We start from the raw sequence: 27,378 nt of genomic DNA on the forward strand, positions 1-27,378 counted from the left end.
CTATCCTGGGGTCCGTTTGGCAGGGGATGTAGTTTTTGTCATAAAAACAACTTTTAATCCGGCAGCGCTGTGTCTAACGGCCGGGGCTTACAATTGTATATGCATTAGGCTGGCACCACCTCTCCGTCCTTCCTCCCCACCCTCCTCATTATTAGGAATGCTCCAGGAACATTTACTGCTGTTTGAGCTTTGCACAGGTGTATTACCGATCCAGCCCATGTGTCTGGCTGCCACAGGTGGGGAATAGGAGACAATCTGCCTGGAGTATTCCTAATGATGAGGAGGGTGGGGAGGAAGGACAGAGAGGTTGTGCCAGCCTAATGCATATACAAATGTAAGCCCCGGCCGTTAGACACAGCGCTGCCGGATTAAAAGTTGTTTTTATCACTATAACTGCATCCCCTGCCGAACGGACCCCAGGACAGATCTTGGATTAAAAGCACAATGCCTAAGATCAAACAAAGGCAACATTTTAGTGGCTATAGCCTGCAGTACCTGGACATCATGTGAGTGAAAGCTTAGAACCAGTTCTGTACTGATATCACCCTTATACATGAACATAACATGCTCAACGTCTTCTGTATCACATGCTGCTTATAAATCTGTCATTAAACCTGACTCGTCAAGAAAAAAAAAAAAATAAAAAGAAAAAAAAAAAATATATATATATATATATAGTAGGAGCAGCCCTGTAATGAGCCATGATTATTTTTTTTTTGTGTGTATACACCTCCTGTTGTAGGAGTATGTATAATATGGCTTTCTGTACAGTTTACTTAATAAAACTGGTTGATTCCTGTCCACTAACAGGTGAATTATTACTCTCTTCAAGGTTTTAAATAAAGTCATTAAGCTGGAACACCCAGTTATATTCCCATTTGGTTTTACAGCATTAGATCTATATATGGTATATTTGGAGTTAGTGTGGGAATGCATGTAAGCCTCCTAGTAGAGATGGCATGAACAGTACATATTACATGCTGAACATATATTACTGCAAAGCACCTCATTCCCATCTGCAGCCCACTCATCAGGCTTTGATGTCTGCTCCTTGCCACTGGTAAAAGATGGATCCAGTCCTAGAATAAGTTTCCCAGGGCTGGATCCATCTTTTCACAGCAGCATGGAGTAGAGCTCACAGCCTGATGAGCTAAATGCAGAAGGGAGCAAAATGCAGTCCTAATGTAGTCGCTCAGCTCTATTTAAGATTGTTGTTTGGACTGATGTGAGTTATATAGGCACTTCACAAAATATCAAACGTTCATAAATAGTCTTGTAAAGCAAAAAAAAAATTCATATGTCAGGTGTTTTTGGTAAATTACCAGCCTCACTATTGTGACCACCATTCTGTACCTGTGTATCCACTTGCTGAGGGAATTCAGGAGCATGTGTGAACATGCTGATAATTCCCAGTAACACCTGATTTTCTCACCTTAAGTGCTGCCATTTTTGGGATATTCTATAAAAAAAATACCAATTCACTCATTAAGAGCATTGGGTGGGTTTCCCCTGAGTGTGTCTAACAAGCAAATTTGCATATTTTTAGCGCATTGAATATCACAAAAATGGTGGCACTTGTGTGAAAAGACTGGCAACAGTAAGAGATCAGAGATTACTGGAAACTATCAGGTTGGAATGCAAGAAACTGCTGATTGACCAAAGTAATTCTGGTTACAAGTTAGTATAAAAAGGATGCTACTAGAGATGAGCAAACCGGGTTCGAGTCGATCCAAACGTTCGGTATTTGATTAGCGGGGGCTGCAGAACTTGGATAAAGCTCTAAGGTTGCCTGGAAACCATGGATACAGCCAATGACTATCCATGTTTTCCACATAACCTTAGGGCTTTATCCAACTTCAGCAGCCACCGCTAATCAAATGCCAAAAGTTCATGTTCGGATCGACTCGAGCATGCTCCAGGTTCGCTCATCTCTAGATGCTACCTTTGCTACATGGTATTTTGTAATGTAATTCAACTGGTCCCACTAATCCTCCAAACTTTCATGGATGGTGCGATTTCAGCTCAGTTAGTCCAGCAAAATACAGGTAACATACAGTAGTCTGTGCAATTCCACCAAATTTCATTTAATACATTGTAAAAGGTGAACATTTTATTACAAAAGAGCTGTGGATTTGAAGTTCAGAATTTACCTCTCAAAGGCAGATGCCCATAAATCTCATGTATTTGTAGAACATTCTGCAAGTGATTCTCAGTTTCCCAGTTGTTCCTTAACCCCTTCCCCCAATATGACGTCCAGGGACGTCATGAAAAGCAGTGGCAGAATGCATCATGACGTCTCCTCCTGCTGCCACTGCCCGCAGGGATGGAAATTAATTAGTGATCAAAGCCCCATGCTCTCCGCCACCGGAGGTAGCGGAGAGCATGGGGCAGTGATCGGGCCCCCCCCCCCACCACACCCCAAGATGAATTCTTTGAGGGGTGCACTTTCCAAAATGGGGTGACTTTTAGGGGGGGTTCTCTTCTGCGGACACTACAGGGGCTCTGCAAACGCACCTGGCGCTCAGAAACTTCTTCAGCAAAATCTGAACTGAAAATGCTAATTGGCGCTCCCTTCCTTCTGAGCCCTCCTGTGTGCCCATACAGTGGTTTATGCCCCCATATCGGGTACTGTTGTACTTAGGAGAACCTGCGTTACAAATTTTGGGGTGCGGATTCTCTCATGTTCCTTGTGAAATTTTAAACTAAACGAACATATTATTGGAAAAATTCGAGTTTTTCATTTTTACTGTCTAATTTTGAATACTTTCCTCTAATGCATGTGGGGTCAAAATGCTCATCCTACCCCAAGATGAATTCTTTGAGGGGTGTACTTTAGAAAATGGAGTGACTTTTGGGGGGATTCTGTTCTGCGGACACTACAGGGGCTCTGCAAACGCACCTGGCGCTCAAACTTTTTCAGAAAAATCTGCATTAAAAAAGCTAATTGGCGCTCCTTCCCTTCTGAGCCCAGCTGTGTGCCCATACAGTGGTTTACGCCCACATATGGGGTACTGTTTTACTCAAGAGAACCTGTGTTACAAATTTTGGGGTGCAGATTCTCTCATGTTCCTTTTGGAAAGGAGAAACTTTAATCTAAACATATATATTATTGGAAAATTAAAATTTTCGGTTTTTTTAAGGCCTAATTGTGAATACTTTCCTCCAGCCCCTGTAGGGTTAAAATGCTCATTATACCCCTAGATTAATTCTTTAAGGTGTCTAGTTTCCAAAATGGGGTCACTTATGGGGGTTTCCAGTATACAAGCCTCCTAAATCAACTTAAAAAAAGAACTGGTCCCTAAAAAAATCAGTTTTGGAAACTTTCACAAAATGTGATAATTTGCTAATAAAATTTCTAAGCCCCATAACAGCCTAAAAAAGTAAAATATGTTTCCCAAATTATGCCAGAATAAAGAGGACATATTGGTAATGTGATTTAGTAACTAATTTATGTGCTATGACTTCCTTTTTTAGAAGCAGAGAATTTCAGAAGTTCATAAAATGCAAAATTTTCTAATTTTTCATGATATTTTGATGTTTTTCACAAAAAACACACAAAGTAATGACCAAATTTTGCCACTAATATAAAGTGCCATATGTGACGAAAAAAAACAATCTCAGAATTGCTAGCATACGTTAAAGCATCACTGAGCTATAAGCGCATAAAGTGAGACAGGTCAGATTTTGAAAAATGAGCCTGGTCATTAAGGCCAAAACAGGCTGCGGAGGCAAGGGGTTAAAGAGTCTCTTTTTTAGCAGAAATAAAGTGTCCAGGCGATTTTAAGAAACTTTGTAATTGGGTTTATTAGCCAAATATGCCATTATCTGCATTTAAAAAGCCTTTTCCCAGGTTCCCTCCTCCCTCCTCTTCCATTGCCTGCAAAAAAAAAAAAAAAAAAAAGAAATTGTGACTTGTTGCATCAAACATAACCAGTCTGCTCCATGGAAGGGGGAGGAGAAAGGAGGGAGTTAGCCAACAGCAGAAAGCTGATCACAGGCATAGAGCTGGTACGCTGTAATCAGAAAGGCCAGTGCTGACTGTCAGAGGAGATAAAGGGCGATGTATTTGTAGATTTACTCTTTGTCGTCCTGTTTTGGTCTCTTATTTAGCTCTCTCCATAGGAGAACAATGAAGACAGGGGGGGGGGGGGGGGGAAGCTTCAAACTGCTTTTTCATGATAAAAATGCATTTTTCAGCTAGTAAACCCAATTACAAAGTTTCTTAAAATCGCCTGGACTATTGATTTCAATCAGCATCCGGGACCTCACCGGTAATCACACGCTGCAGCAATCGCACTGCCGCGTGTCATTAACCCCTTAAACACCGCGATCGCAGCGTTTAAGTGTAAGTGACAGGGAGAGTCCCCTGTCACTTACCGATCGGGACCCCCGCAGTGTGACCGCGGGGGTCCCAATCGTTGAAACTGACCGCCGGAGGTCTCTCACCTGCCTCAGTGCGGTCCGATCGGCGATCTGCTACACTGAGCCTGCACAGGCAGGCTCAATGAGCAGATCGCCGATAACACTGATCAATGCTATGCCTATGGCATAGCAATGGTCAGTGTAGAAATCAAAGTAGTGTATGTAAAAGTCCCCTAAAGGGACTTCAAATGTGTAAAAAAAAGTTCAAAACACTTACACTATCCCAAACCCCCCCCCCCATCCCATTATATAAATAAAACATAAAAATAAATAGATAAACATAATATACTGTAGCGTGCGTAATTGTCCGATTAAAATATAACAAGCGTCATTGTGAACGGCGTACACGAAAAGAGGGAAAAAAAAGTGTGCAGATTACCGATTTTATGTTACATTATATTTAAAAAAAATAAAATAAAAAGTGAATCAAAACGTCCGATCTTCACAAATATGGTATTAATAAAAACTAGAGATCATGGCGGAAAAAATGACACCCTATACAGCCCCATAGGTGAAAAAATAAAACTGTTATAAGTGTCACAATAGGCCCATTTTATTAATATTTAACCCCTTCAAGACCAAGCCAATTTGCACCTAAAAGACCAGGCTCATTTTTCAAAATCTGACCTGTCTCACTTTATGCGCTTATAGCTCAGTGATGCTCTAACATATGCTAGCGATTCTGAGATTGTTTTTTCGTCACATATGGCACTTTATATTAGTGGCAAAATTTGGTCACTACTTTGTGTGTTTTTTGTGAAAAACATCAAAATATTAAAAATTTAAAAAATTAGCATTTTATGAACTTTGAAATTCTCTGCTTCTAAAAAAAGAAAGTTGTATTACATAAATTAGTTACTAAGTCACATTACCGATATGTCCTCTTTATTCTGGCTTCATTTCATAAACATATTTTACTTTTTTAGGGTGTTACGGGGGTTAGAAATGTATCAGCAAATTACCACATTTTCGTGAAAGTTTCCAAAACTGATTTTTTTAGGGACCAGTTCTTATTTTAAGTTGATTTAGGAGGCTTGTATACTGGAAACCCCCATAAGTAACCCCATTTTGGAAACTACACACCTTAAAGAATTAATCTAGGGGTATAATGAGGATTTTAACCCTACAGGGGCTGGAGGAAAGTATTCACCATTAGGCCGTAAAAACATGAAAAATTAAAGTTTTCCAATAATATATACATTTAGATTAAAGTTTCTCATTTTCAAAAGGAACATGAGAGAAAAAGCACCCCAAAATTTGTAACACATGTTCTCTTGAGTACTACGGTACCCCATATGTGGGCGTAAACCACTGCATGGGCACACAGCGGGGCTCAGAAGGGAAGGAGCGCCAATTAGCTTTTCCATTGCAGATTTTGCTGAAGAAGTTTCCGAGCACCAGGTGCATTTGCAGTGCCCCTGTAGTGTCAGCAGAGAAAAAACCCCATAAGTCACCCCATTTTGGAAAGTACACCCCTCAAAGAATTCATCTTGGGGTAGGATGAGCAATTTGACCCCACAGGTGTTAGAGGAAAGTATTCAAAATTAGACAGTAAAAATGAAAAACTTGACCAAATTGGTCTCTGTCACTTTAAATTTTCAGAGCTTGGCTGGTTGTGGAGCGCATGCGCACTTCATAACCAGCCAGGACGCCGAGGAGGAAGGAGCTCCGTGGATCCGGTGAGTATATGGGGAAGGGGGGGGGGGGTGACTGGGGGACGGGGGTGACAGAGAGGGGTAGGGGCGACTTGGGGGGGGGGGGGGGGGGACATCACTTTTTATCCCCTGTCACCAATCATTCATGGTGACAGGGGATAAAAAGTGCCGGCGGCACATGGCACAAGCGATCAGCGTTATATAGTATATACCGCTGATCGCTTGTACCGGGACCCCACAGGGGGGGTCCCGATGACTGCCCCATGCTCTCCGCTACCTCCGGTGGCGGAGAGCATGGGGCTTTCATTCATTTTTCTTTTTTGATCACTGTGAACAGACATTAGTCTGTTCACAGTGATCGCGGCGGCCATCTTGGATCCGATGGCCGCCGCGGGAGGGGGGGGTTAGTGACTGGGGCACTAGGGGGCCGATCTGGGGTCTGATTTTTACTTATTTCATCTCCCCCCCCACCGTGGATTCACTGTGGGGGGAGATGAAATACAGCGGCGGCACCGGCCCATTAGTGACCGCCGTTACGGCGGTCACTAAGGGGTTAATGGGGGTCAGCTGCGGAATCGCAGCTGATCCTCATTATCTCCGGTGCTGTACACAGATGAGAGCGGGATCGCTGTCCCTGCAGCGATCCCGTTCTCATCACAAAGCCGGAACGTATATATACACATTCCTACTGCACGGGGCATGTGCAAAAGGAACGTGTATATATACAGATGGCTGACGTGAAGGGGTTAATTGCCAAAAAAAAAAGGATTTCATAAAAAAAAAATATATATAACATTAGAGAATGTGTAAAACTGCATGGTTGTGTTCGGGCTGACCTATAGAGTAATAGTATCATGTCGCTTTTACCATATAGTGCATTATGTAGACACAGGAACCCCCCAAACGTTACCATATTGCATTCTTTTTTACAATTTCACCTATTTATATCTTCATAAATATTATATTTGGAATTCCATCATACATGTTATGGTAAAATGAATGACACCATTACACAGTACAACTATTCCTGTAAAAAACAAGCACTTACATGGCCTTTTAGATAAAAAAAAGTGCTAGAGCTCTTAGAAGGGGAGGAGGGAAAAACGAAAGCGCAAAGATCAAAATTTGCGTGGTCCACTGGGTCATTTTGGGCCTGGTCTTCAAAGGGTTAAGGGAACCAGTCACCACTTCTAACTTGTCTGTTTGTAAATACTCATAAGGCAAATATCCTTGGTGGTGTAATCACATCCTCATTTACTAGTACTCACTTATCAGAGAACAATTCTCTATGGTCCTTACCACTAGATTTCTCCCCCCGTGTCCACTTTGACAGAAATTCCATCTTCAGCAGCTAAATGAAAAAAAAAAAAAAAAATCTGACAGTGCTATGCAGGTGTGAAAGTCTGGACTGTGTGCATACACGAACAGCCTGTCCATGTTATTCCTAAAAAATTTTTTTTTTTGGGGGGGGGGGGGGGGGGGGGGGGGAACTCCTGCCAGCTCAAGTAGTCGGAGAGGAGTGGCATCTTGGGCATAACGTTCATGACTTTGGGGGGGGGTTACCTCAGTGAGGCAGGAGCTTGCTCAGTGCACAGCTTGCTGTAGGGACAGCTTTCCCAGCCCCCCTGATTGGGTTCTAGAGCCACCAACCATAACAGAAGACCACTAGAGCCATCAATCATACCTTAAAGTGACACTGTCACCCCCCATTTGCATTTTGACTGCTCTCCACAGGTATAAAGGGTAAATGTTACTGCTTTCATTACTTATTTTATATCACACCTCATGGTGCTTGTTCTGGTAAAAAGTAATTTTATCATCTAGATTGATGTTGGCGGGGTCTTGCACCCTATGTGCCACACCGCTCCACCCCTAGCGCCACTTAACCCCACCCCATCCATGACATTATCACTGCATAGGAACCACCCCCCTCCGTGGCCATTGGTGTGGGACAATTTAGGGGGTGGGGCTGGGCTAAGTGGCAGAGCGATGTGGCACAGGACGCGAAGCCCTGCCCACATACCAATCCACAGATGATAAAAGTTAAGTTTTAAAAGCTGTAACATTTACCCTTTACACCTGTGGAGAGCAGCTAAAATGCAAATAAGGGGTGACAGTGTCACTTCAAAGAAGGATGTCATTGTATCCTCTGGCAGCTGAGAGTTGGTGATGGGGAGTCCCTATGCCTCTACTTTTCATTCTTTAGCTGGGAGGAATCAAACGTGTTTGGAGATGACCAGACCAATTTTACTAGTTATATGGGGTTGTGGGCACAGTCCATAACTTTTATGAAGTGGTTCAAAACAGAAGTCCTAGAATTTGAACAGTATTCATTGAGATAAAATTTACATAAATCTCCAGGAAGATGAAATCTAGCTATACTTAAGTAAAACTGGCATGGACACCAATAGAAGCCATCTTTCACAGATTCTATTCTATGACCATTCACCACAGTCAGACGGGACACATTGTGGCCACAATTATTAAATAGTTGTCACCAGATCCTCCAGGTCACCAGATCCTCCAGAACACTAGGATGTGCTACTGACAGGCTCTGAACTGGCAGATATTTTTTCATCCGTTCACAATTAATCCAACAGAAATAGCAAAAGCAGTTCGTGGGAGGAAACCCACCTAACAGAGGCTGCCATCATACACTGCAGTGTATATTCAAAAAAAAAAAAATATATATATTTATATATATATATATATATATATATATATATATATATATATATATCTTCCTGCTCAAAAAACAGTAGCAATGTGTATGAAAAAAAGTGTGACATCAGCCTGAAGCTGCTTTGTTAGAGAGCTAGAACTCCCAGCAAATGTGCAGGAATAAATAGAAACATTAAGTAGTTATCGCTGCTCAAAGAGCAAGACACTGAAAGCTAAGGGTCATACTATTCCAACTCCCATGGCTTTGGATAGTTTTCCTCTATGTGACCAAGTCTAATGATCGCCCAATGTTTGATTCTATTCAGTCCTGCTTAAAAGTTAAAATTATGCACAAATCTAGAAATATTCTTACATGTTTGACACTTAGGGGCACTGTACATTTTAAAACCTACCACATTGTGCGCTTTTACTGTATGCTTGTCTACTGCATGGCCTGGTATTTTTTTTTTTTTAGACTTCCCATTTTACTGCGCTTTACAGAAATGACACATTGATTAAACAATCTGGTAGTCTGGGTTAAAATAGCCTTAGTACATACCAGGGCAGTGAAGAGTATTGATGTATTTTACAGCATTCCCTATGCCCTCTAGATTTGCAGAGGTTTCTTTCCATTTATTTCAATGAGGAGAAAACAATTGTAGGAAGTGGAGATTAACGAGTCCTATTTTTTTTTGCAGAAATCAATGGTCCAGGCGATTAAGAAACGTTATAATTGGGTTTATTAGACAAATATGCCATTATCTGCATTTAAAAAGCCTTTTCCCCAGGTCCCCCCCCCCCCTTCTTTTCCATCCACTGCAAAATATGAGGAAATTGTGACTTCTTGCATCAGACGTACCCAGTCTGTTCTAGGGAGAGGGGAGAGGAGGAAGTAGGGAGTTATCTGCAGAAAGCTGATAACAGGATTACAGAGCTGGGTGAACACTAATCAGAGGTCAGAAAGGTCAGTGGTGACCGTCAGAGGAGATAAGGGGTGATTTATTTGTAGATTTACTCTGTTGTCCTGTTTTGGTTTTTTATTTAGCTCTCTCCATAGGAGAACAATGAAGACAGTGGGGGGGGAGCTTCAAACTGCTTTTTCATGATAAAAATGCATTTTGCAGCTAATAAACCCAATTACAAAGTTCCTTAAAATAGTCTGCACTATTAATTTCTGCAAAAAAAATTCACGACAGTGACACTTTAAGTGAAAACCACTCGGGAAGCATGTAATCTATTTGACTAAACCTTTTTTGTAACCACAAAGTCACAAAGTATTGCCAAGTCTGCTTCATAGACAGTAGCACCCTATTTACTGACATACATTATGTATCCTAGTCAATTTTATTGTGTTGCGTTTGTTTCGGTATTCAGTAATGTTCCTAACCAGACAGGCATAATAGCAGAATATGCCAGTATATTAGGCTAGTTCATATAGTCTTTGCATTGAGTGCTTATATCTAAGTAAACCATAGACGTGGTGGTTAAAAAAAAAACAAAAAAAAAAACCTCCAGCCATTACCGGAAGGCCCCAAGACCCCACAATACAAGTTATATACAGCACAGATAATAGACTTGTGTGCCACAGCACTGTTAATTGGATCATAGTGATCTGTATCATGAACACAATTGATTTCTCCAGTAGAAGGCCATCTCAAGATCAAGCATTACATCTGAGTGAGCAGGGGTAGAGAACAGTATTAAAGATGAAGGATACAGCTACTGACCAAAACCAGTTTATTTCTTAGAAGTGCCATGTTACAGTTGGTTTGGAAGCATTACATTAGCCCTCTGGAGGTACAGAACAGACAGGGAAGTGTTCCAAGGTGTTCAGGGTGCGCCTAGTTTGCACTGCGTGATCAAGTTTTTGTGAGCAGAACTGGCTTGGCCATTCACACATCTGTACATATAGGGAGTATGTACAGAGTTGACCTCTATGGAGAGGCAAAACAGAAGATTCACACATCCTTGACCGCCCAGGACAATGAAGCAGTGGGAACAAGAGCATCAATTGTTTTAACATTGTGAAAAGTTTTGATGGAAAGGTAAAAGTCACCAGTTAAGTGCTACTTACATGTAGGGTCTGAGCAGGTTTGTGACCTGTTCCCCTAAAGCCAGTGATGCCATTTAGCTAGTCACTAAAAGAAAAACCTGGAGAAATGGCACATGACTTGTAACAGAGGATGCTTAATTTACATATCCCACTTACAAGAGTGGAGGAATCCACCAACTGAGGTTTAGTAAAGCTCCTAGCAGTTTAGTAAACATTTCGGTAGAACACAGTCCTAGACACCATACAACTGGTTCACAAAGTCCATTTAGGTTTGTGTTCTTGTGGAAGACATACAATCCTACTGGAGATAAGCATCCAGCTTCTTCTTGATGTTGTCGTATGAATCTTCTCCCATGTAGTCAACCTGGCCCTGTTCCCATCTTTCCCTGCGTTCTTCTGAAGATACAGACGGTGGGGGTGGAGGTGCTGCTGCTCCTATGGACATCTGTGACACCGCCTCTGTAACCTCCTCCTAAGAAGACACAACACATGAAGCTGCATGCCAAGGAAGAGAAACCCAACTAGAACAGAAACTGTAAAAATGAGGAAACCAATGGATAGCTTCCATGCAAAGAGGCAGGCAAAGCAAAACTGAATACAGCTGGCAAGATTTCCAAAAATAAAAGAAACCCAAGTGGAAAAATAAAATAAACCATGAACTGCATGAGGTCTGCAAATACATAGCAGCTTGACAACATTTTTAGTTCCTTCATACCTCATCTCTACAGAAGCGACAAGAGAAAGCCAGTGAGCAGACCAAGCCCGACAGCTGTGAATAGTTATAGAAAAGTGGAGAGGTTGAAGAATTACAATACCCCATTAAGGAGAAACCCTTTGCTTCAAGAGAACATAGCTCATGCAAATACAAGGTGTGCTGCACTTGTCAGGTACGAGGCCTACCTGCTAAGTTTTGCAATTCCCAAACCCTTAATCTGGGTTCACACCATGTTTAACATTAAAAGGGAACCAGCCCAATTGGGCTGATATGGTTCCCTTTAGCAATATATAAAGCTCCTGCAGAAGCCGCAGCACGTACCAGCGACTGCTGCAGCAGGAGCTTTATACCGGGGAAAAAAAAAAAAAAAAAAAAAAAGACTTATTCCCACGGCTTGGGACAGACACGGGTGGGGAAGTAGTCATCTGGGCGGCTCCCTACCCGTGTCTAGTCACAGCGCTCTGCCCGTCAGCACGCTTGGCGGGATGACTGACAGGCGGCCATAACTGACCTCTCTGCCTGTCAATAGTTCCCACGGAGAGCGGTGACTAGACACTGGCAGGGAGCCACCCAGACGACTACTTCCCCGCCCGTGTGTCACGAGCCGGGGAAATAGTTATTTTTCTCCGGTACAAAGCTGCTGCAGCCACGGCTGGTACGTGCTTTATACATTGCTCAAGGGAACCATATCAGCCTAATTTGTTCCCTTTAAGGATAACCCCCCCACCCCCAAACTATGACTTCCATTATAAAGATTGAGAACCCAGTCATTTTGGTACATACTGCAAGAATACTAGTGTACCCAAGTCTGCTTTTATGACACAGAATTTGAGCTTCTTGATTGTAGGACATTAGAACTTAGGTTCCCTGAGATGTGACACTGGTGTATGTGTCACATCTGATTGGAAAGACCAGACACATCTGTTCTTCCTTTACAGGGACTTTAAAAATCATGCAGCTTAGACTAAGCTAAGGGGAAGCATGCATAGTCTGAGGAGACCAAGATATACACTATATACTCTTTTGGGAACAAACAGTTCTATGCCTTATGGGCTTCAGAAAGATTAACAGATGCTGTGCCATTACACCAAGATGCATCAACTTTTAAATTTGCTTTAAAGGGTTATTTACAAAAACTATGGCCACTTCCTTCTGGAGAAAGCACAGTGCTTGTCTCCAGGTGGGTGGGATTTTTAACTCCGTTCCATTGAAGTGAATGAAGCTTAAAGCGAATGTACCCAATGGTACATTCGCCAAGTAAATGCAAAGCGCATCTGAAGTGGAGACAAGAAAGGTGCATTCTCTGGAAGAAGGTGGCCATGTTTTTGTAGCCTTTAGAAGAGTCAGAACTCACAATATTTGAATAAGGGCAGGCTACACAGATTTTGTAGCACTACAAACTTTGACCAGAGCAGTCACACAAGTAGCAGGTCGCAGTGCAGCCCTAGCCTAGGTGCTCAGACTGGCATAAAAGTGAAAGATACACATGCCCCAGTGACTGGCTGTGGAAATTGAATTGTCAGAATAGACAACCCCTTTAAACCGATCAAAGGCTTCCATGTTGGTCATTTGTTCATGTGGCATGCCAACCACCACAATGCAAAGATTTGCTCTGAGCATTAGCCAAATTGTGAAGACATAGGTTTTGTAAACTGAAAGTGAAGGAAACATTGTCCCCCCAACTTCTTTATACTATATCAAGTATTTGTGCCACATGCACCATGGTAACCATCTGCATTAGCACTTACACAACACTGGAAGCCAAAGTGGTAAATTCTATTGTGATCTGATTGCTATAGACAAACCCCATTTTTTAAGTTGTAAAGGAAAAATTACAATAGAATCCACCACCAAAATTTAGGAAGGGTGAAGGGGTGCATTGTAAAAGTAGTGCAGGAGAAAGTCACATGCAGACATACCGCTTTTAAGCCAGTTGAGACATCTTTAACAACTCCATGTTCTGTTAAAAGTGGAAGGATTCTGGATGTGTAGACGTCCCACCAGAGGTTGAGGAACTCTGGATGAATTAGCGTTTGGTCATGTACATCTCCTTTCAGAGTCCGTGTTTTACTGTCATAGGTATAGTTCCATGGCTTCACTTTCCCAAGGAAATGCACCACCTTTGCACTGGCACCAAACCTAAATATTACATATTAGAATTACTAATGAAGTGCAATTTAACGCAAAATTTTTAAGCAGCTTGTAATACACATCTAGATGTTTGGATGCAGTTAAAAAAAAAAAAAAAAAATTACACCATGCCATAGCCAGCCCACACTCTGGTATCTGATAGAAAGTGAAGAAAATAGCCCCTGTGCCAATACACATTGTCTCCTGCTCCTTCTGCTATCCTCCCTTAGGGGGACAAATCTTTCATGCCTGTCTCACATTGTGTGTGTTTGCTAAGTACAGGCTGATGTAGACAGGGTGTGATGTCACAGGAGACTTTGCTGGATCCCCCAATCCCCCTGAGTGAGCCACCATCTCTGAATGGCCAGAAGCAGGTGTCTCTCTGATCTGTCTAATTGTGCAGTGAAATTAGGGCTGTGTTCACACATGTTTGAGTGTCGTTGCAGTACTGCAGCGTATTCACAAAAATGATGCTAAACGGCAGAGAGAATCAGAGCCTTGTTGTGGGGCTCAACTTCAAAGATAACAGATGCTTGATCATAATATGTGTGTGGAAATGGAAGAAAAAAAAAAGTCAAAAAAATTCTTTACTTTATTCCAATATCAGCATTACAGGTAGAGAATACAGCGTGCTGTGGGGTGTTACAGGTAGAGAATACAGCGTGCTGTGGGGTGTTACAGGTAGAGAATACAGCGTGCTGTGTGGGTGGGGCCACAATAAATTCAAATTACTGCAAATAATTCAGTAACCATGAAACTGCAATGTGTTAACACAGCCTGGATGTTCTGCAATAGATTTGGGCAGGGAAGAGGACTGATGAACAGCATTGCATTCTGGAACCTGTAGTACTGTGTACAACTGATAAAAATGGAAGTACAAAAAAACAAAACAGAACACCCCCCCCCCCTCCCCCCCTCCCCAACACATGGATTTTTGTTAGTTTCAAAACACGCAGACATAATATATCTTTGTATCCTGATGGGGAAACCCATGAGATGAAAGGCCAAGTTTAGTCATGCTTATATTAGCATTGGCAAGGAGTCTGTCCTGTAACTTGATGTTGCAGTGCGTGGGGATGGAATTTTCATGTGATGTCTTGTCACTGATATAGAGCAACCAATTCTTCAACCCCACACCAGTGATCCTTCACAATTACAGTTTCCTTATACCAATATGTACTTACGCTTTAAATGCTGGGAGATAAGAATATATGGAGACACTGCTCAAGTTATAAATAAAGGGGAGATGCTTGTGGATGTCTTTAGTTGCCCAGGTGTTAAAAAATGTGTTGAGTAAACCTTGGTCACCTCCTAAGACAGAAAAAGAAAGTTATCAAGCAAGTGAACCACACCATCTGAAAAGAGACATTACGTAGACAGCAGGATACAGATTGAATTCTGAAGTCTTGTAAACTTTATACTCTGGCTGCTGAGACTCAATATGACAACACCAGTTCTACAAGATCAGCAGATAGCACTACCAGTTTCCTCCTATATACTGGGCCTCATCTGGAAGTTATGTACTAAAATCCAGTTCATGCTTCTGCTCGAAGTATACCACGACTTTCTCCCCAAGGTAAGGCCTTCTGTACACAGCCAGTATACAGTAGTGTAAACAAAGCCCTTTACACATCTGTAAGGGACCGATCCATAAAAATAAAAAAAATAAAATATATAGTTAGGACCCAGAGCACTACTAAGAATGAGGCCTAACTGCAGTCACATTGTCAATGCATTCTTTGTAATATTACTGATAGCATTGTTTTGAAGTCATGTTCTATATTGTGCTCTGTAGCAGACTACTATATCATGGTGATTAACTTTATAAGATGAGGGAAACCTTGTGAAACTTAAGCAATTTGTTTGAGAATGGGCTAAGCAGTAACTAATGTCACTGCCTGCATCAATGTGTAAACAGGGGTATTTGCCCATTTAGAGCTGAGCAGTACACTAGTTAATGTTACAGATTTAAGTACTTTGTTTCTAGACATCTCCAAGATACAAAATTCTGAATTTTCCCTTCTATGTAATGCTGCAGAAAAGAAATTTCCATTCCCAGTGTCCAAAACTAACAGTCTAGGCTATTTCTCACTAGTCAAGCTTTCCCTGTCAAAACTCATCATAATCCCCTTTTGATGTCAAGTCATGCAAGAGAATTTTATAGCGGAAACACCCAGGATGTGCAGTTCACATCCATGTCACCAGAATGATCTCCATTTGGCAGATTTTTAATAGCTACAGGACCATCACCATTAATAGAGCCTGGATTGAACTTGTGCTACCTGTACACATTGGGCTACCCTTTTGTAGGTTTACAGAACACAGAAGTGCCAGCATGACCTAGCCTTCCAGACAAACTCATCTGACTAGTAAGGAACTGGGATTTTATATTCCAGAGCAGTATGCAAAGAGAAGGAGCCTCACTTGAGAGTCTTTGACACTGGGCTAGCCAGATATTCCCCAGGAAAAGGCCCAGCCAAGGGGTGGCTCCTGTAAGACCATATTAAGTGGGCCCTTCAGTTAATATCCAACTCAATGGAAGAGTCTAATGGTGCATTTACACAGATCTGATAGATTTTTGAAGCCAGAGCCACGAATCAATTTAAAGATGAGAAATCTCAGTCTTTCCTTTATGACCTGTTGTCTGTATAGTCTGTTCCTGGCTTTGGCTTCAAAGATCTGTCAGATTACACTGTAAACGCACCATAAGGACATGACAAGGGAAATACTAAAGCCAAGTATCTGTCCGCAGACAGACGTTTATGGTGTTGCCAGAATCCAGTAGGATTCTGGCTAGGCAGGAGCAATGCCTAGTAGACCACCACAAGATGTTTTATACTCCTGAAAGAACACCACACACACACACACACTTCTGCCATGTCCCAGCAGAACTTGTTTACTATTGCTGACTTTTCAGCAAATTTAAACACGAACTGGGAATCATGAAACGTTAGTCTTTTTTTGCAGAAATCAATAGTCCAGGCGATTAATAAGCTTTGTAATTGGGTTTATTAGCCAAATATGCCATTATCTGCATTCAAATAGCCTTTTCCCAGGTCCCTCCTCTCATCCACTGCTCATTATCAGGAAATCTCAACTTTTAAATCAGTCGAGCCCTGTGTAACCTATGGAGAGGGGAGGGGGGGGGGCGGATTAGTTGCAGCAGAGAACAAAGGATTACACAGCAGGACCTGTGTGAAAGCTGGTATTAAGGTCAGTTCTGACTTCAGAGGAGATAGCCCGGAGATGTAGCTGTAAATTAACTCTGTTCTGTTTTAGTGCCTCATCTCCCTCAACCCCTCACCTCTCTATAAGGGAACCATGAAGACAGGGGGCAGAGATTTAAACGGTTTTCATTATAAAAATGTTTTTGGCTAACAAACTACAAAGTTTCTTAAAAATCGTTTGTATTTTTTTGCAGAAATCAAAACAGTATTTAACAGTATGAACCTAACCATACCAGTCACATCACTGAGCACTTCTAACCTTATACATACCATCAAAGCTGCCTTTATCTGATGCCAACTGTATTAACTGGTTATAGGTTTCAATAGATGGTCGGTATACAAACACTCCAGAATTAAAGCAGTCAGGCCAGCCTGGGTCTGGGGCAGCAGACAACTCTTCTCGTTCAAATAGGTCATCAATATTCTGTAAAACCTTAAATCAAGAAAATAAGAGTTTATCTACATTAGCTCTTGGTCACTGGCCATTAGGTCGCTTGAATCCCAGCCAGAATCAGCATGGTCTTACCATTGTATCTGCATCCATAAATACACACTTGGAATATTCTGTCAGTGTCCAGCAATGAAGTTTTGTTAACGTGACACCGAGCTCCGGTCTTTCCATCAAAGCCAGGTGAGCCGAATCCTCACTGTCTAAGACATCCACAACCCGAACAACATCATAGACTTTGTCAAGTACATGCCTGCAAGGAGAAAAAAAATAAAATAAAAACACACTAATGATGACCCCCAACCCACCGTGAGCAACAACGCACCTCATGCAGTCTGAGACCTGAGGAGTTATAAGCACAACCAGCTTCTTTGAAGTATATTTCTGAAGACTTGAGCCCAGCACCAACGCTCCTTTTGCATAAGAGTCATTTGTGGCAAGTGTGACAAAAGCATGATCTAAGGGGAGAGAGAAGAAATGCATCAAGGCTATATTACCTTTACCACTTTTGGTTTCTGCCACTTAACATGTGTAGACAACCCAGTTATGGAAAATTACAGAAATAAGACTTCCTTTTAATAGGGTCTACATTTACACTGGCAAGACGAGAAGCATCCCAAGATTTAGACTACGAGTGTGGGGCACTAATATACAGTCAGAACAGCAGTATTCTTCTGTCATCTGGGGGACAAGAGTTTGGCGGCTGCTCGAAGATTAGCAGTGTACTCCGAACGCTAGGTTTACATTGCATTTCGCTCTATACACTACTGCATACAGCAGAAGTACATAGGAAGTAGCTTTAATGCAAGATGAGATGCAGAATCTGTTTTAGAATCCATTATATGCTTTATTTCAGGCATATAAATTACACTTTATGAAAAAAAAAAAACATGTCAACTCAGCTCAATTCTGCGCCAGTGTCCCATTTTCAGACCCTACATTGTGGTCCTGCCACCACCAGTTTTGCATTCTGAAGTCTAGAGCCATGACTAGGTTTAAGGATTTTACATTTGTAAAACTATGGTATTTTCTTTTAACTCGGGCATTTCCCTAAAAGGTGTAGGTATAGGGAGGGCAGGAGCAGCAGGCACTGATGGGTCCTGGGGACCAGCAAGCTTCCAAAAAGGCTCCTTTGCCACATCAGCATTAAAAAAAGGCACATTGTATGCGAGTGCAGTTTCTGACATTGCATTAATGAAGTCCGATGAAAATTTTTATTTAAAGTATTGTATTGTCCCCCAAAAGTTATACAAACCACCAATATACACTTATTTCGGGAAATGCTTATAAAGTGCTTTTTTCACAGCACTTACTACTGCAACAAGGCTTTACTTCCTGGATAAAATAGTGATGTCACGACCCGACTCCCAGAGCTGTGCGGCTGTAGCTGCTGGAGAGGATGGCAAGGGGATGCTCAGTGTCCCTCCGCCATCATCCTCTCCAGCAGCCACAGCCCGCACAGCTCTGGGAGTCAGGTTGTGACATCACCATGTTATCCAGGAAGTGAAGCCCTGATGCAGTAGTAAGTCAGTGAAAAAGGCACTTTATAAGCATTTCCCGAAAGTATATTGGTGATTTGTACAACTTTTGGGGGGCAATACAATACTTAAATTTTCACTGGACTTCTCTTTAAGGCCTTATATTGCTTTCACTTTCTAGCACAAACTGGGGCAGGATGATTAAATTAAAGTTTACTGTGCATTTGAGGGAGCAACCTGCAAACAATCTCAGCACAACCTCCTCCAGAATATGGCCGCCTGCCAGGGAGGACTGGGCAGTGTAAAAAAAAAAAAAAAAAAAAAAAAAAAAAACACACAACACACAGCATGGTTTTGAGGTACAGGGCCACAGCTGCTGAAGCTAGCAGAGGCAGCAGTGTTCCCCTTTATCCCCGTCGCCCATAGACAGTGGTGGAGATCAGCAGCAGGGCCCTACCACTACATCAGCGGAGGGAGCAGGAGAGCAATCCAGTTCCAGACCACATGGAGGAGCAAGCACAACACCCAGTTCATGCCAGCTACTATACTGGCACTACTACACCCCTCATCTGTTCCTAAACCCCTTATCTATACTACACCCATCTAGATTGAGGTACAAAAGAAGATAACCTATACTATATTGGAGCACAGAGTGGCACATATTTGGCAAAACTACTGTACATGAGGCACAGAGGGAGCACTTACACTAGGAAGCAATACAATTGCCATCTCCACCATTAATATAGGATCTAAAACTGCAAGGAGAAAAATGTTCTGTAAAAAATACACACATTTTTTGGCTATATCACCCAGCCCTAGTGCAAATGTTCTGAGGATATTTATCACAACCTGAAATGCATAGAAAAAGCTATGTAGACCATGTGCTAGATACAGACAACTGCTCTTATAATTTACTAGCTGCATTGAATTGGTAAAAATAGACACCAGACAATCATGAGACCATGTGTCTGCCGAGAAAATGTTTCAGCTACCTGACAGTAGGTCATTCCAGAGATGGCAGTACTATGACATTGTAAGACAACTTGGCAGCGTATCATTTCTTATTCACTGTACAGTGATGTTCCCACAATTCTCACCACCTAGAAAACATTGGCTTCCTTGTTTACCAGGTACAACATTTAACGGATTTATACTGTGGCCAATATCTGATCAGTGATTGCCTGCCCCAAAGGTTTTTGAAAAAAAACTCTTGCAAAATCAGGCTGCGCAATAAACGCCAAGCTACTGAACAAGAGTGTTACCTAACCTAGCATACGTCACTGCATATTCCTTAAGGGATATCCAGAGACAGCAGACCATACTGTGTAAAATTCTGCTTCATAAATAGAAGGGCCAACAGCTCATTCAGGCATGCGTCCATTGAGAACAAGCATTTACAGATTCAGCCAAATGCAACAGTATCCAATTCATCTAGGAACAAGATCATTCCTATCTAACAGCTAAGCATGGCGTTCCATTACATAACCTGTGCCTGCATAAGAGCCATGAAAGAGCACACACTAGAAGACAAAGGCATACTGTGGACATTTGGGTTCACCTCCACATTCCTCGGACTCTCATCTGCCAAGAATCCTACAAGTTATTAGGAGACTTGGGCTCAGGTCTTCCAGAGAAAGAATCCTTTAACAAGAACCAAAACAACTTAAGACGCCAACCACCTTCACAACAGTCAAGAACTAGTCTAAAGCCATCAAAACCCAAACTACATTACCTTGTGCCAGGAAAGCAGCGGTGGGGTTAGTATAGAGCCCAAAACTCATTTTTAAAGAGGCATCCCCCCAAATGAGCTTTATCACCTACTCACAGAATCAGTGATGTATCCAACAACTGGAGGCCTTAATATAATATGGGTCCTGGCCTGCTTCTCACTGTAGGGATTTAAAATAGACCAGGTGGGACACTCTCTAATAAGAAAGTGTGACTGAGGACTGTGTATATTTTGTTCTAATATCTTGTGACCAAATATAGTGAAATTTTTGCCCTAGGGTACTTATACATACATGTTCAAGTCAGTACAATTATGACACTTTCATAACTTTGATTTCATGGATTTAAAAAAATAAAACCTTTTAAAATAATGTTCCCTAAAATTGCTCTATTTCCATGCTTATAACACTTATCCTGTGGCCTATGGGGCTGTGTGAGATTGAGCATTGCGAGGGGCGATCCCCACTATACCACCAACAATGGGGGACAGCAAGCATTTGATGCAGCTGTCAACTTTGACAGCTGCCTCTAGATGCCTAATTAGCGGGCTCTGCAATCGGACCGTGCCTGCTAATAGCTGCAGTCCTGGGCTGCATAAAGCACCCAGGATCGCGGTGGTTCAGAGTGGGGTCACCGCACGGCGCCCCTAGCGAAGCCAGGATGTACAGTAACGTCTTGGTGCATCTAAGGATTAAAATTGCAAACTCTAAATTGGGCATTTATGACTGATTATGAGAACTTTTGGGTGAATATCCAAAAATGGGAGAAAACCAATTATTCTTTCTAGTCTAACCTTATAATTCTTTTATCTCATAAGGTTCTCACATTTACATTACCTTACCATGGGTTTACAAACTACACCTGCTGGAAGTTTGTTTCAAGCATCTATGTAAAGCACTGTTTTCAATATTTTCTGTTTCCTCTGATCTTTCCCCAATATAACCACAGATTGTCTTTTTCTTGTGTTTAGATTCTGGCAGTAATTTATTGCTGCCCTTGGTACAACATCCATCCAACTCCTACCTCACCACGCTGCCCCAGGGTCCTCATGCAGTGTGTTTAGGTCAGTGCTTCTCAAACTGTGAGGCGGGCCTTACCAGTGAGGCGCCCCCTAGTTGTTAGTGAGGCACAGCTGAGGAGTCAGTATTCACAAAAGTAACTATAAGCTACACAGTTCTTTCCCTAAATGCAACAATCTCAGGTTAAGGAACATTGACAAAATGACAACTTATTTTGTGCTTATTTAATGTTATACAGAGGTTAGGAGACAAAAGGGTAGACTGAGCAATAGTTTTTATCTTTGCATGAACTTCCATCACAGATGGTGAGGCCCAGCATCTTCTTGGTCAGTCTGGTGAGGCCCTGGCATCATTTAGTCTATTAGGTGAGGCTCCAATAGAAAAAGTTTGAGAAGCACTGGTTTAGGTCCTTGGCTGAACTCTCCCACCATTACTTACAAGACAGACACCTCTCGGCAGTGACAGCCCACTGTTAGTCACTGGGAGACTTCTGTGTCAGAAGTAGCGAGCGGTCTGTGCAAGAATCTGCACCCTTTTCCCACCTGACAAATCCCCCATCCCCACAATGTTTATGGTAAACAGAAGGGCAGCAATATATTAAGTAGTTGCTGGAGTACCTCTTGAGCTTAATTTAGCCCTTTACCATGTGTGACGGTACCCCAAAGTGGATTCAGCAAGTAAAAGTCCTTTTCTATTTCTCATTCCCTTTGAGTCCAAGCTCAGGTTTTGGCTCTAACTGCAGAGGCAGTTCTCCACTAAACTGCCATATGTGACAGCAGCCTTTAGGCTGCATTTACACGTCTGTAGATTTTGGGGACGGTAAATGCACACAATGGACTGTTTACCTGCCTGGCATGATGTATGAATATCACTGTGGCACTGTAGTTTGACAGCCCTGTACTAGAATACTATTTGGGAGGGGGACAGGAGACATGTACTGTAGTGGCAGTGGGGGACAGACAGGATCCACACACCATTCTGTGCACCACAGATCTTTGCAGGATTAGGACTCAAATGAGCTCTTGGTCCATGTTCTCCTGCAGGTTCCCATTTTGAGAATGATTAAACAGCCTGACATTTCCACTGCGTGCAGCTGTAATCCTGATTTGTTTGGAGGAATACAGGACACTAGGTCTTCAAGACTGCTGCACAGAACGCAGGTTACAATGTGTGTAGAGACAGCTGTAGTCATATTGAATAGGATGGCATTACAGCTGCTTTAGTCTAATCTCCTGCTCCGACCAACAAAAATACCATTCTGTAAATAGTTCTTGTAACGGGACTATAAAGCTCTGAGATACTTGCAGAGTCATGACCTACATCTGCATTCCCTCACAATGTACTGCACATTTTCCTGGAACAGACCATTTATCCAGAGCAACAGACTCACCTGCTCATATGAAGGACTGAATGGTAGCCAAAAGTTGAGATGAGTTAAAGGGGTTATCCAGTGCTACAAAAACATGGCCACTTACTCCCTACTGTTGTCTCCAGTTTGGGTGGGGTTTTGAAACTCAGTTCCATTGAAGTAAATGGAGCTTAATTGCAAACCGCACCTGAACTGGTGACAACAGTAGAGGGAACATTGGCTATGTTTTTGTAGCGCTGGATAACCCCTTTAAATACTATTAACACAACTATGAACCAAGCCTTGTTCTGCCTAGCGTAGCTGGTATGGTCCTGGGCTCAAATCCCACGAAGGGTAACATCTGCAAAGAGTTTGTATGTTCCCCTCGCATGGGTTTCCTCCAGATACTGCAGTTTTCTCCCAAAACACAGCTTGTGAGCCCTAATGGGGACAGGGACCAAAAATGACCAGCTATGCAAAGTGCTGAGGAATCTGCTGGCGCTATACAATGAAAAGCGTTATTCTCCCGTCTCCATGATACTCTGTTATGTACTAACCTGCATGCTATACACCCACAATCCCTCATTCAAATAAATGTCTAGTAACCCAAAACACACAAGTGACCTGCAACACTGTATAGTCAGGTCATTCAAGGTGGGTGACCGCTTGCAGCCATAATACAGCTGTCTGAAATGAGGCCAGAAAGATTGTGCATCCCTCTTCAAGTGAGTGAGCCAATAAGGCCTACCATCATTACAGCCATCTCAAGGGGTAGGGATCTCAGTGGGAAAGTTAATCCTCGAAAGACTGACATATCTAATGTGGAAATATTGTTGACTAAAGAACTGGGCTTAGTGTGACAGCATGGAAGGAGCTATAAATAGGAGAGCTGGAAGCAATGTCAATAACCAACAGCTGGCGAGAGGGAACACGGGTCTGTTCAGAAAGGGTCTACCTCCAAATGCGTCCATACATACAGCCTATTTTATGTAGGCCAGAGCCCCATACAGTGGCTTTAGGTTAGGGTATGCTCACCAGGGGAGGATGTGCTTCTGATTCTCCACAATGAGATCAACAGCAGGAAACCTTGTGGATTTTGTTGCTCAACGTTTTAATTGACTATTTGTCTTTATTTAATAAAAGGTACAATTTATAGCTGTTGCAGATTGATGAGTGTTTATACATAGTGTGAATACCCTCTTAGCAGCTGCTTTACTACAATTCAGATCTCAGTGTGTGGATATACCCTAAGGCCATGCACAAGTGTAGCACTAAAACTATGCATTACACCTGTAGTAAAAAACACATCACCGACCACACGAAATCTACATCCTGAGGTTCTGTCCACAACACATGTACAGGCAGCCTAGAGGGATGATTCACCATTTTACTATATTACAATGTCAGACAGTGTCCAGAGGAGCCACAATGGGTAACAGCAGCTGCTTAACCATTTATTGACACCCTCAGGTCACATCAAAAGATGTTTTGGATCCCACACTAATCCAATAGGTCTTTGAAGGACTATAGGCCATGTTTACAGACGTCCAGTAAAAACCACATTTTTAACCCATTCCTAAACCACAGCAAGAGCATGCAGTTTGCCACACGTTTTTGAAAAGTGGTACACTACTTGCAAAAAGAGCCAAGGCCCAGCCAAGGATTGTTCTTTGCATGCCAGGCATGCAAGTGTTAAATTCCTAGAAGGAAATCCAACCCTGCACTGCAGGCCTGTACCACCTGACTGTGAGCAAGCCCCTCCATAGAGCACAGTCAAGGACATTTCAAGTGTCATGCATTCTAGGAGTAATCTGTAGTATATTGGCTTGGGTTACACCTCCCACCTACAAATAATCAATAGCAAGTCTTTACTGAAGCTCATCACCAACAGAAGAATGCTACCAGGCACACCGTCACTGATCTGAGGATAGCAAGAGAAGGAAATTTTGAATTATAAAGGCTCATGATGTAACTACCTGAGGTACTGAAAGGATCAGGACAAGCTGAAACAGGATATTGTGAAAGGTTTATAAATAATAAGTTACATTATACCCACTATGGGGCTTTCCAGAAAAACATGGCCTAAAATTTTTAAGTGCCTCAATACAAGCCTGCTCCATCTGGCTGTGTTCACATTTAGCAGTGGCCAGTTATCCTGTAAAGCAGCACATGTTTTACTGCATTGGCTACAATTAGGAACACATTAAACACTAGCACCATCGTATGGTACTGCAGAAACTACATGCACGTGGCTACATACAGGAGGCCTTCAAGTGCAGAAACTGTACAGAACTTTGACTTGAAGGGGTGCGTGCCCACCGCAGCTAGACACCGCTCAGACACTCTGAATGGCTGTTGTAAGCTATTGATTGTTTCCATAACAGCTGACACTAAATGGCTTTCACTATGAAATGTGAACACTGCACATAGGCATTACTGACAGAACAAGTCTGGCCAACCTGGAGACATTTCAAGCAATCCTGGCACCAGTATACTGAACTGGCAATAAAATATGTATATATGCCTGCCAACTCCGGCTGCTGCACAACTCTTACTGTACTAGGAATCCATGTTGGACTGTGGTTCCTTAGGTGTCCAGACAGGAGGATCCTGGGGGCTTCCTCCATCTACACAGATCAGGTGCATTCTCTTACTATAAGTAATATCTTCACATACACAAGCCACAGATGCTAGCGTCAAGTCATGACAAAATAAGGTGACATTAGTGTGAGACAGGGGCCACTAGGGGATAACCTGGTACCCTCTTAGGAACAAGGAGACCCAGTAGAAGAACCACTGCCCAGGTAACAGCGCCTCCTGTGGCCACAAGGACAGAGTCATAAGGCTTCCACTTTTGACAGTTTAAACAAGTTGGCAGATAGGGGAAACCTTGTTATCCCTTGTTATATTATGACATTTCATGTGCACCAACTAGTGAGGACACAGGGATGGGACACTATTTAGGCCACAATATTAGCATGTAGCTGTCTCACAAGGTAATCATTGCAGCTGGCACCTGGAGCTGACAATTTAAGAAGCAGCTTGTCCAGGGGCCTGCTGTGTGTAAAAGACACCCTAATAAACATACCCAGGTATTCCAGGGGGCATAACACTAACTGCAAACCAGAAACAATTCAATCACCCCAATACTTTAATTGACAGCATCATGTGAACAGCCCCTTAGAGTACACATGCAGTTCTGGTGCAGCAGGTTAGAGTTACCTGTTTCAGCAGGTACTGAACAAGCTGTACTGTGTAACTATGGTTTTTTGAGACCCACCAACAGTCCTATAAACCTTATGTAAGACCAGGACCCCAAGCATGCTCTAACTATTGCTGGCTGGGAGATGTAGTCCCCAAAGCAGAGAGGCACAGGCTGCAAACCCCACAGTATACAGCAGCTGTCACAGCATACAGCAGCTGTCATACAGGTAGGCTACTAACAGTCTACAGAAGCTGTCACAATATACAGTAAATGCTACACAGCATACAGCAGATGTTACACAGTATACAGAAGATATCAGGTACTTAGGGTGCAGGTGCAGAGCACACAGCACAGGTGCAGAGCACACAGCACAGGTGCAGAGCGCCAGGAAGGGGTTAACCCTCCGCCGTCCACAGACACGGTAACTTTCCCCCTGAGAAGCCGTACATAGGAGAAGGCGGTCAGCAGAGGAGCCGGGGCGGCGGGCTCAGGAAATGGGGCGGACATATCCTAGTTATACCGCTATCACCCAATAAGCCGCTGCAGACCGCACAGATACCGCGCACGTCCACAGCTGCGGTAACCCGGTGCAGCCCCGCTCCCCCTCCGGATGAGCCCTCTATGTGCCCCTCACACCGCCGGCACCTACCTGCCATCTCTGCGCTTAGTCGGTTACTGCGCGGTTCCGGAGCTGCGGTCACCTCTTCCTCTGACCCAGCTGTACAGATGCTGCCGGTCATGTAGCCGCCCAGTGACCTCCCTCTTATACGCGGGGACCACGTGATCAGGCCCCGCCCCCAGCACAGCCCGGCTCCGAGGGTGTGAGAAGTGTGAGCACAACAAAACGCACGACCTGTGTGCACGGGGAGCGGAGCCGGCGGCGGTCACCGGTGTGAACAGTGGGAAGAGTACATTACTGCTGATTACTGGGGTGTGAAGCACGGACGCACTGGGGCGTATCAACAACCGGTATACAGCGCGGCAAAGAAGGAGTTAACTGGCTTAAAGGGGAAATCCAGGCGATTGTATGCGATCTATCATGGCCACTTCTTTCCAGGATGATAGGAAAACCCCTTTAGCGCTGCACAGATTTCAGTTACTGTAAGGTTCTGTTCACACTGGTAATCTTGCCTTGGTTTATGATCCTTTCCCTGATCATCCCGCATCAGATGCAGATGGCCTCCAGTGCAGCACATTGTCTTGTAATCTCTCAGCAGGGATATTAGTCAGCATTGTTGTATTGACAGCCAAATATATATAGTGCTACATTTGTTGCCATAAAAAGTGTC

General features: G+C 42.9%; 1 protein-coding gene across 1 annotated transcript; it reads right to left on the bottom strand.

Annotated features, from left to right (window-relative positions):
- Nucleotides 1–10,458: 10,458 nt before the first annotated feature.
- Nucleotides 10,459–26,916, bottom strand: GYG1 (glycogenin 1). Its single transcript, XM_069973877.1, has 7 exons — nucleotides 26,739–26,916; nucleotides 17,637–17,769; nucleotides 17,390–17,564; nucleotides 17,134–17,296; nucleotides 14,821–14,947; nucleotides 13,426–13,645; nucleotides 10,459–11,263 (listed from the first exon to the last, which is right to left on the bottom strand). Exons 1-7 carry the CDS (start codon nucleotides 26,827–26,829, stop codon nucleotides 11,090–11,092), a joined length of 1,083 nt encoding a protein of 360 aa, XP_069829978.1. The 5' UTR covers nucleotides 26,830–26,916; the 3' UTR covers nucleotides 10,459–11,089.
- Nucleotides 26,917–27,378: the final 462 nt, after the last annotated feature.

This window comes from Dendropsophus ebraccatus, chromosome 6 (genome assembly GCF_027789765.1).
Source record: "Dendropsophus ebraccatus isolate aDenEbr1 chromosome 6, aDenEbr1.pat, whole genome shotgun sequence".
NCBI lineage: Eukaryota > Metazoa > Chordata > Amphibia > Anura > Hylidae > Dendropsophus > Dendropsophus ebraccatus.

Coding starts and splice junctions, on each gene's coding strand:
- GYG1 (XM_069973877.1), bottom strand. CDS start 26,829: ATGACCGGCAGCATCTGTACAGCTGGGTCAGAGGAAGAGGTGACCGCA. Junction 17,770..26,738: donor ACTAAGCGCAGAGATGGCAG/GTAGGTGCCGGC, acceptor CTCTCCCCTTAG/ATCATGCTTTTGTCACACTT. Junction 14,948..17,133: donor AGATAAAGGCAGCTTTGATG/GTATGTATAAGG, acceptor TTTCTGTCTTAG/GAGGTGACCAAGGTTTACTC.